The sequence below is a fragment of the Hippichthys cyanospilos genome, chromosome 1 (genome assembly GCF_059441005.1).
Source record: "Hippichthys cyanospilos isolate Australia breed blue-spotted pipefish chromosome 1, RoL_Hcya_1.0, whole genome shotgun sequence".
Taxonomy (NCBI): domain Eukaryota; kingdom Metazoa; phylum Chordata; class Actinopteri; order Syngnathiformes; family Syngnathidae; genus Hippichthys; species Hippichthys cyanospilos.
In genome coordinates this window covers 32,075,001-32,085,908 of record NC_142369.1, presented here as the reverse complement: position 1 = coordinate 32,085,908, position 10,908 = coordinate 32,075,001, and the positions used below count along the sequence as shown (strand labels likewise).

The window sequence follows — 10,908 nt, the reverse complement described above, 5'->3', positions numbered from 1 at the left end:
AGGAAAGAAAGGAAAGAAACCTAAATCAAGTCAAAATTAAGTATTTATTACTGGGCACTTTTAGAAGAATATAACACATTTCGGAATACATTTAAATGCACACATGATCATTTTTACCGATTGTGTTCATCTTAAAGTGAATGTCAATGTGCATAACGGCTAGTGTTTAACCACTACAGAAAAAGTCTTGCAACTTGGGGAAAGTAACAAAACAAAAACAATTATTGCCACCTTATCAACATCCGGTATTTTGTAAGTCCACTGTTTCCCGAGATCTTAAAAAAGATGGCGACAAGTGGTTCACTCTTCTGTCCATTTGCTTCATCCAAACAGCAACAACAAAACGATACACACTGTATTCACTGCGATCAAAGGCACTGAAAAATAAGCAAAACAGTGGATATGAGTGTGCATTTTTTTATCATTGGATAAGTGAGCACAACTGTGTGGCGCTTACCTCTCATGACTGTTCGCACTGAGCGAATTAGGGTCATCACCTGAACTTTGATGCCAGGTTCATCACCAAATCCACCAACGCCCTGCTCCACGCCCCAGCCAACTATACAGAAACACAGTAGCATTCTTGAATGTGACATTTCATTCAAGCATGAAAGTTCTAATAATAATCTCCGAAGGATCGATGCAAAATTAATGTGAATATCTCTTTGCAAGTCCACTCTGAAAGGATCTGAACGATCGCGCCAATATTTCATGTGCATGAAGTTTGGTGACTTTAGAGAGAAGCCCTAACAGCATTTAACATTTAAAAAAAGTATAGTCAGAATTAAATAATTATTTGTATGAAAGCGTAAGGCTATTAAGCGTTCTCAGCTGCCCAAGTGTGCATACGTGAACATTACTACACAAATCTTCGTGAAATTCAAACGCAGTTTTCGTACGTCAATAATCTTTTATGATAGACGAATGGATATTAATACCACAAAAGCACATTTGGCGATTAACACCGTCCCGTCAATAGCAAAATTATACTTATGAACCTTGGTTCTGGGTGCGTCAAACACTGCTTTTTCACATTAGCTAGGTTGCTAACATCAACCGTATCGACGGCAGAACAATAACAGTTCAATACACAAATGTCATATAGCTTTACCACAACTTACTTCTACTCAAAAACCGTTCTTCGTGCAATACTGCCACGGCATTCACGCAGAGAATTGCTGCTTGGATGAGAGAATAAAGTGTAAATGCCATGTTAAGCCAACGGATAGTTGGGAGGAGCTATTTGAGGATGACGTAGGCTATGGAGGCCTAGAGAGGAAAAACAAGATAGGCCAAATTTTGCGTACATTACGGGTTGTACCGGGCCAATACATAATGTTCTTCGTTATTCTACCGCATAAAACCTAAAACAAAGCTACGGTTAAACATGAGTCATGAGAAAAATATCTTTATTTTTAGTGTTTTATTAAGTCTGCATAATATGCCCCACGCCTGAGAAGCTTATGCTCAGAGAGCAGAAAAAAAAACAGTTCTAATACTGCCCTCTACTGGTAAAATTGCAAAACCTACTGTGTTGACTGCTTTGCAAAAAGATAAGTTGTTAAACACACATTGTACTATTATGGGTTTGTACGTATGATCCACATTAGTTTCTGTAAAGTATGTTTTCACATTCATATGTTATAGGCCAACGATAAAATTACGTAACATTGGACCCTCCTATGTCTCAAGGTGAACTCATTTACATCAAGAGGGATGGAAACATTTTAAACTTGCACTAGCACATACATACTGACAAGAAGGGAAGAGCAAATAAGTGTTGCATTAATAGATTTGATAGACAGAACAAATACAATACACTTAACACCAACTGTCCCAGTGAGGGGGCACATTAGCACTTTCCTTTGCACAGAAAAAAGTGATCTCCCATGTTTTGACAACATTTTAAAAGCTAGCTGACATTATATCTTGACAAAGCACAATAAAGGCTACGATCATGGTCTTTGTGAGGAGATGAACGGCCATCGCCAAGTTACAAATACTGTTTTTTTTTTACCCCACAGAGACCAGGAGTTGCACATGGAATTTCATTCCATCTAAACCTTTAGGGATCCCTCCCAAAGTCATACTCTAAGCCCTCCAGGTCAGTTTTTAGGACAGCTGTTTTGGAAAATATTACTTTAATAGAAAGTGTGAATGACAGAACATTTTAAAAAGAGTGATATATAAAAATACATGAGAATACAAAAAAGTAGCAAAACAATGGGGATATCGGCTAAAAAAAACAAACATGATGAATACTCATTGATGCCTTCAATTAAACCTGACGAGACACTTAAATGCCTCTCCTTAGAGAGGGTTGTGTCACAGACAAATAAAGATCTTACTCATAGCTGATACTCTCTGGTCCCTGCCCAGTGCGCCCTTAAAGCCAAGTTCTGAAACCAAGCTGTACGTTGGGAAACGTAAACTTGACCGTGGACACAAATACTGCCATATAATGACAAAGAAATTAACAAACATACTGAGCTTTCAGTTTGTTTAGGATTTTTGGATTTTCAAACCAACATTCCTATTTGTCAGTTAAGTAGTATGTCTTATAACGACACAAGTTTATAAAAAAAAAAAAAACAACGTAAAAAAGGTGGGAATTCAAGTTTAGCGTGCAGTGAGGTTGATTTCATTTTTTGTTTTTGTTTTAATAAAAGCTCCATTCCGTGACCACCTTCACTAAGCTACCTGAACCATGAAAAAACATGGGCAATATTTCTTTGAGAAATGAAAACATATGCTCAGAACAATACTTGAGGGGAAGTCCAGAGCAAATATCTTTTAGCACACAAGCAATCAACTGAGAAATAATCCAACATTTTTGGTACTTTCATTACTTCTTGGACAAGAACACTTTACATTTCATTTGTACCTCAAGTATATCTAATATTAATAAATGATTTGAAGAGAAGCAGTTTCACAAGGTGCATGACAAAGATGACGAACAAAGTGCCAAATTCTATACTGAAGTCTGTGTGTGTGCCCGCTGTTCTGAAGTCTGCTGCGAAGGGGACAAATACTATGTAATGAACAAGAATCACTCTGTTGGAATCGCCATGATCGGAGTCAATTTGAGATTTGATCTTTGTCATTGTTTTCTTTTGAGGAGTGTGGATTTCTGTTGGTTTAGGACATACTGGAACAGCGTGCAGAAGGGGAACCCATTTGGGTCAACACCTTGTCTAGCCACTGTAGCGGACCGTTCAAATGCAACTCGATCCAGCACGGAGTGCTTGTGACAGTCTGCCTTCTGTGGAGGAAGAAAAAAAACAAAAAAAAACTTTAGTTTACCGAGTGCAGTCAAATCGAAAAGCGGAAGAAACTATCCGTTTCGTGATAGCAAATTAGCAATACTGTCAGAACACATTTTCTGTGTGGAAAACATTGTGGCTTTGGTTTCCAATGGGACATAACCACTGTAAGGTAAATTTCACAGAAAAACCGAATTCGACACATGTTGGAGAAAAACGACTGCAATTCTTCTAAGTGTTTTTATTTCAACATCTTTATATAAATATACACATATGAAATGCTATGATCACCTGTACTCCGCTCCCCAGCCTTTGACAAAGCTCATACGAATGGTGCACATGCGGGTGAGTTGGTACACTGCTTCAAAGCCCTGGTTCACAGACTGGGCCAGCAGAGCTGCAAATTCTTGGTTGTTAAAGATTTTTAAATTACAACCTGAGTGGCGTAAAGAAGAGGAAGAGTGGAAAGGTTAATAAATAGGTGGCAGGGGGAGACCAACACAACAACACTAAATCTGACATTCCTTTGTACAGTATCGGTTGTAAACACTTGACCTCACAGACATTAATAATGGTAGTGGTACCTAGATACAGATACCCTTTTTGAGTTGCTTGCCTACCACAATGCTGACTTTGGAAGTCTAAGTGGTTACGGTAGTTCAGGAATGTAGACAACATACGGTATGACGTTGATTTACAAAAAAAAAAAAAAAGTAAGTGTCTCATGAAAATTGGTTGCGAAATGAGCAAGTTCGGACAAAATTTGAACAAAAGCTTATAAATATCAACCTCCTCGAGCATTGCCGCCAAATATGGAACTGGATAAGCACTAATATGTTCCTGTAGAGTAAAACACCACAGCTGTTCGTAGTCTGAGAAGTCTTCAAACCGCTACATCAGATCAGACATTTTTGTTTCCTACTGCAGGTTTTCAGTTCTTTATTTGACAGGAACGAAACAGTCAAGCGTAATTACAAGCTTGCAGCTAATTTGAGCCACAAAAGCTTAGTGAACAGTGAAAGGGCTAAGATCAAAGCCGAAGAATAAAATACTGCGTGTGTATAGTTTTACTCATTGACAACACAAGCGCAAGCTGGGTCTACTTACTTCCTGTAATTGGTTTGTTTGTGAGTGTCCAGGTAGTTGTGTCCTAACAATTGAAGTTACAAATAGAAGTGGCTGAATTTTATGGTGAACCTTTCTGCAACTGATTTAAGTAAATATACTGTATGTAAGATAAATGCAGTGGACCGCTATGAATTAACCTGAAAGTTTAATTTAACCACTGTTGTGAAGCATTTAAACCAAAACGGAAAAACTAAGTACTACATGGGATGAGATATGTTTTTTTTTTTGTTTTTTTTAAGCTTGTTGGCCTAGAAGTGCAATGAGACATGCAGAGAAGCTGCTGCCTGTAAAGCCACTGTATTTTTGTCAAACAGACACAACATTGTGAGAAATCTAGACAATACTTTAAAATAAAAACGTGGGATATCAAGTAATGTACGAAACGAATGGCATCGGCCTTAGCAATGTCATTTCGACTGTCTATTACTGATCATCTTGAGCGCCCAGTGTGAGCAGCATTTTTTTTTTTTCCCTTGATTGACGTTCTTTTTTTCAACTGAGATTTTTTTCATGTAGTGAGATGTCATGCAGCGACTAACAGTAGCTAGGTGGGCCACCGGTCGACCGTGATCAACATAATGTTGACACCCCTGGTGTAGAGGCCATTTGTTTAAACAAAATAAGCTGGATGGTAGGAAATTTTGTCACCTGTCGAGGGGAGAATTATGTGAATTTGTATACTGTATGTGTAGACAAGCGGAAAGCACATATTACAACCCAGGAAATGATTAGACAGACAGCTTCAGCATGTTACCTGGTGGAATTTTACACACTGTTGCTGGATGCCATCCATACCGCTGATTGCAGTTTGGACTCTGGACAAAGATGGCACTATCACTCAGACACTCAGCAAACACTTCCCCACCAATGTAGTAGAGTCTAACTCCACGTCCTGTGTATTTAAAAAAAAAAAAAAAAAAAAAAAAAGTCAAACAATTATTTTTTGAACAAGGCGAAATTAAGAATAGAATTGATTTGCATGCCTGACACGATGGCTTACCTATATGCCTTCGCGTCATCTCCACAGTGGCATTCCTGTTGACATTCGACAGTAGCCCCAAACAGAATCGCTCAGAGTTGGAAGGGTCTGTAAATCCATCAACAGTCAACGAGGGCTGTGAGGCATGGAACGTCTCCCCGACACGTTGGTTCAACTCATAGTAGGCTATTGAGCACCAAAAGGCTGGTTCTGAGTAAGTCACCGGTTGCAGATCTATAGAGAGATAGAATCCAATCCTCTTCATAATGTATACACATTTACAATTTATCAGGTGAGGTGGTTTTACCCATGCTGTGATTGACAGGTGACAGAGTGCTCGGAGACATCTCTGCAGGAGAGCCTGGCAAAAGGCAAAACACAAGCGTCAGACCAGAAGTGAGATTCCAGACGAAAAAGGTGAGTGCTAAAGGCATTAATTAACCAAAGAAGGAAATGATCCAAAAATCACAACAACAAAAATTAATGAAAAATAAAATGATTGCAATACAGTGCCAAACAAAAGACTCAAAGTTGAGTTCTGTTCTTAGTTGGACCAAAAAAGTCTACCAATGACAATTTTGTCATACATCTAGTTAGGAAAGGTGTGGTCCTATGCGGCCCCCCAAAGCACTGATGAAAAATCATCATTTGAGTTAGATAAAAACAAGCAATAAATAAATAATTTCAACAAAGCAAGCAGCATCTTAAATCCGCAGTCTGTGATACCTGTGTCCATGCTTTGATTCATCTGTTGATCACTGGCCTCCCCATCCTCACTGATGTAGCCAGGTGGAGGAGTTTCTGTTCAGTTGATGGGGTGAAAGAACAATGAAATGGCATTTAGAGTGACCAGGATCAGGCCATGCAGTCTTACTCTACAAAAAGACGCATATTGAAAAGCAAGACACTAATACTTGAATAAGATAAAATATACAGTATTTGAATCCAAAGGGGACATTTTTATTCCCCCCAAATCTGTGTGGTTCAAAATTTGTTCTGTGATGTTGAGGTTGATTTTTTTTTTTTTTTTTTTAAACTTTTACTCATTTATTTTTAAATACAAAGTCAAATTGGTCAACTGCAACTTCACCTGGTATGTAGTTATTTGGAGGATCAATTCCTGCTGGAAAGTTTGTGTTCTCGGGTATGGAATGAGTGTAGTCATCTAGAGGTGGCAGCTCGGTCAGAATTTCAGAATGTCTTGGCACAAGAACTGGAGGAAGAACTGGAGGAATAGTACACTATATTAGGGTTCATTTACCTGATACATCTTCCAATTCACTGGCTTTCATTTTGACTATTAGATTTAATACATTTCACTCAAGAAAACCCCACATTTCCTCAAGAGTGGAAAACAATTGATCTATTTTGTGTTTAGGGAGAGTCTGGCAGTCAATTAAAAAAGCAACATCAAATGTCTCTCAACAAAGAACATTTTTCACGAGAAAAACATTTTTGGGATGTAAAATTGGTGAATTTCAGTACTTTACACAATATGAGTCCTGTATTACCATTTTTATGTATGTGTGAAACAACTGTGATTTGAAAATGAGAAAGAATAAATATTACTAAACATCGGTACCTCTACGTACAGCACTTTTGACTGTGTGAAAGAAAAACTAAATAAATAAACTCCACAAATCTAAACAAATCAATTTTATGAGGAAATAATAAGTGGGGCGAAATTGATTGAACAGGTGTGTCCAGGTTTAGAGTGATACAAATGAGTTCAAGAAAGCCATCTTACCTGGGGTCTCGACCCTCTGATAATGGTAGGGGTTGATGCAGACCTCATCCTTCTTTAGGTGAAAGGCATACTCACAGGCCTCGATAGCACGCAGTTCATGGTGGCTGTGAAGATCTGGCCACCGCCACAACCGGCAATACATTACATGGGGAAACCCCTTTCTGTGAGACACCTGCAAGCGGCCGTCAAGGGATCTAACCAGATGGCAAAAGGGAAGAGGGATGACAAAGGCACAATTTGGAGACAAGAAAGGAAATTAAGAGGTCAGATTGCGCGGTGATGATAATGACACTGTGTTTTCATCGTTTAGCACTTATTGTAATAATTATCACATCACAAAAATGTATACTGTACAGTGTAAGGCAATGAGTGTTAAATGTTCACCTTGTTTGGTCAGAATAGCTGTAAAGACCCGATGTATCCCACTGTTCTATCGTATTTGGTGTACTCGGTCCCCATGTTTCTGAGCAGTTGCTGCGCATGTTAAAAAAAAAAAAAAAGAAGAGGAAAACACAGATGATTAACTTTTTTTTAATCCATCTACTTAAGTACCCCTTATTTAAGTATTTTGCCATTCACATTTGCAATACCAACCTAGCAGCATAGAGTAAGGCACAACAAAATACAAACTACATTACAAGCTAAAAACTGGTGCATAGACACGCACCATATTCTTCACTAATTGTTCCAAACAACAATACTGGGATAGTTAGACAGGCACTTTGATTTCTAATCAGAATGAAATAGACTGCACAAAACGAACGAAAACGATTAAAAAAAAAAAAAAAACACCTCGGTTGGAAAAAAACAGCATAAACCATAAATCATTTAAATTGGGATTCACAGGGATGGGATCCTTTTCTCAAACCAATCCAAAGTCATTCATATGGTTAAATCCAGGCTGTTCTGTCGGCACATACTCTGTCTTGACATTGGCGAAACAATGGCAGTTTCCAACCATAGCTGGTCTGCATTGGGAGAGCTTGTTTTTCAAATCAAACTGGAGGACAGACAGCTTGTTGTGAAATCAAAGTGTTGCTTTAATAAAAATGCAAGTTCAACTGCTGTGCTGCCGTAAATACAGTAAATTGTTCACAGAATTGAATCTTGATAAATAATATGATTTTTACATATTGTAAACCTGTGTGTCACACATTTGTAAAACAGCTGTTCTGTATAACCACAGTAGTACAGGTACATGTCATATCACAACTAATCATGTACCGTAAACGCACGACCAGACATCTTCAAACGTATTGATTTAAATCAGAAAGACAGAGAAGTCTAGCATAAGCCCAACTAATGAGGTGAGTTTTATTATTTGTTGCAGTGTATTCCAGTTGTTTGTGGCAAAAAATGAACAAGATTGACCGGAAGTAGTGCAGACTTTGGAGATGAAGACGTTAAAAAAAAAAGTCACTGAAAGGGAAATGCAGGGTGTGATATGCATGGTGAGAAGAGCAAAAATACCACGGTGCAGTCTTGTCAATGAGAATTGAAATTCTTAAAGCGCATAAACTATTGCATTTCATGTAAATTCCATAATATCATAGTTCATGACAAAAGACAAAAAGACTAGCACAAGAACCTAAAGAGCTATAGTCATATCTGTGACTCGTGCCAACTATTAAATCTTGCATTCTATGCTTGTGTATAGTAAGGTCTGGAACAATTCTCAGGCGATAACTAAGGTGTTATCTCAAAACATAAAAACATCTGAAATGGTCTTGCCATCCTATCAGTGTTCCCACTGAACATTGTCACCAAGGTTACAATTGATAAACAAAAATCTGTAAACAAAACTGTCCAATGCCCCCATTATGTTTGCATATTGTTTAATTGTGGTAGAAAATCGTAACATGCTTAACAACATACCTGGGGATGGTGACACATTTGGTGTTGCAGTTCTGCGTGGTGATGGCTTTCTCCAGCTCATCCAGCTGCCCTGTCTTCTTGAGCTTCTTCACTAAACTCTTTACAGCTTTCTCACACCATTTCTCCTCCTGACCATTCTGTTCTCCCCCACCCGCGCCACCTGGCCCGTTGGATGACTTTTTCCAGCCTAAAAGCCTCTTCACCACAGGAGGAGTAAATGGCAAGATGGAGGACATCTTGGATGGACAACCCAGGAGTCTCCAAGGGACTCAGTTAACAAGACGAGGGGACCGATTGCTACACTTTGGGCTTTTGCTTGGTGGAGCAGAATCTCAAATCAAAATGTCACGAGAGGCCAGATCTATAAGGATAGAGCACACAGAGACGCATACAGTTATGTAAATGCAGTATTCATAAATACACAGAAAGCTTATCGATAACTAGATAGTTTGTGCTAAAGTTTGAGACACTACAAAGCTAGCTCACGTAGTGTGCCTTAATTACGATACCGACCAACTTTAATGCATTATGATCACGACCCCTGCAGACGAGCGCTTGCAAATAAAATGTTTACAACGACGAAATTTGTTTGTGACAGCGACCACCTATAGTGCTAACACAAACAGCCAACCAAAAGGCCGACAGCTAGCTACCTGGTGGGGGGCCTGCTCGACTCCAAGCAAAACATCATGCTCAACACAAGCACCAGGCGTTAAATGATGGATATTGTAACAACATATGGCTTAAGAAATACATTCAACGAAAAAAAGTAGGCTTTAGCTAAGCCGTTGGCGAATCAATTTATGTGAGAATGGTATCTGCCTGGGAGAGCTAATGTTAGCATAACTGTAGGTTAGCTACCAGCTTGTTATCAAAACTCCTTTTGTTGTCACCCGAGAAAAAAACTATGTGCAAGAGTCCAGTTTTTCGCTTATAGTAACTACAATCAGTTTGTGAAATATTTTTTTAATTGGCACGTACTTATGCATGTAAAATGGTGTTTAATCGGCAGAAGGATGAAGTTTTGGTTCGGGCCAGTCACTAAATGTTTTTGCCCTTAAAATAAACAACCGGTTCCAAAATGGATAAACACCAAGTACGAACTATTAGAAAGTAGGCTTTGGATCCCGCTGGCTAGCGGAGCTACTGCCCCCACCTCCACAAAACAGCATCCAAAGCCGACATAACAGCTAAAGCCTTACAATACTCACCACTTTGAAAAGTCCAGAGTCCCGCAGCAGTATTAAAAGGGCAGACCGCCCAATAAACGGCTCCACGAAATAAAACACTTTAGGAATACGATACCCAGCCGAGTTCGGCAAAGCTTGCGGATTTCTCAAGTTGCTACCAGAGCTACTGGAGCGAGTTAGCCATGTTAGGTAGACCGGAAGAAGACACCGCACATGATTGGTACACAAGAATCCTTAAAACTTCTTTTTACGCGATTGGACGATTGCAAAATGACGTTGAGAACGGGGCGAGAATTTTATTATTAAACGCTTAGAATGGTCCGTTTGGAAAAATAACATTCCAACGGTTAGACAAAGCAACGGTCAACAGAACACGACCAATAATTAAGTAGTGTCGGATAAATAAAGACAAAAAAAGAATGTGTACTATCAAACGCCCCCTCTCGGTGAGACTAATGTGAACGTTGATAAAGTAAGACATGTTTGATCGCATGTATCCTGTGAGAATATTTTTTTCACAATAATGTGCTTTGATAAATAATTCATTAGCTCCACCTATCATTCACGTGGTTAATTAGGATGGATTGAAAACACCTGCACGTTTATAAAACGCTTCTGGGTTGTGTCCGGCGCTGTCTGGTCCGCTTTCTTTTAATGTTGTGATGGCCATAGCTTTATGTGTTGTTGCGGTCTTGTTGCAGGTGACGGCTCCCCTGCAAGAAGGTG

At 39.0% G+C, this 10,908-nt stretch overlaps 3 protein-coding genes across 3 annotated transcripts in view; 1 reads left to right on the top strand and 2 right to left on the bottom strand.

The window, feature by feature from the left end:
* Positions 1-25: 25 nt before the first annotated feature.
* On the bottom strand, positions 26-1,265 carry LOC148430126 (immediate early response 3-interacting protein 1). The gene is made up of 3 exons (XM_088433289.1): positions 1,122-1,265; positions 458-559; positions 26-377 (listed from the first exon to the last, which is right to left on the bottom strand). Exons 1-3 carry the CDS (start codon positions 1,210-1,212, stop codon positions 322-324), a joined length of 249 nt encoding a protein of 82 aa, XP_088289415.1. The 5' UTR covers positions 1,213-1,265; the 3' UTR covers positions 26-321.
* Positions 1,266-1,392: 127 nt separating this feature from the next.
* LOC148430125 (SMAD family member 2) lies at positions 1,393-10,377 on the bottom strand. The gene is made up of 11 exons (XM_088413460.1): positions 10,204-10,377; positions 8,993-9,353; positions 7,502-7,591; positions 7,118-7,311; positions 6,461-6,595; positions 6,097-6,171; positions 5,678-5,731; positions 5,392-5,604; positions 5,146-5,283; positions 3,555-3,699; positions 1,393-3,262 (listed from the first exon to the last, which is right to left on the bottom strand). Exons 2-11 carry the CDS (start codon positions 9,226-9,228, stop codon positions 3,139-3,141), a joined length of 1,404 nt encoding a protein of 467 aa, XP_088269586.1. The 5' UTR covers positions 9,229-9,353; positions 10,204-10,377; the 3' UTR covers positions 1,393-3,138.
* Positions 10,378-10,844: 467 nt separating this feature from the next.
* Positions 10,845-10,908, top strand: part of lrp13a (low-density lipoprotein receptor related-protein 13 a) — an 8,425-nt gene continuing 8,361 nt past the window's right edge. The window contains exon 1 of the mRNA XM_088413449.1: positions 10,845-10,905. Coding sequence (XP_088269575.1) covers positions 10,845-10,905 — 61 coding nt within the window. The remainder of the gene's footprint in view (positions 10,906-10,908) is intronic.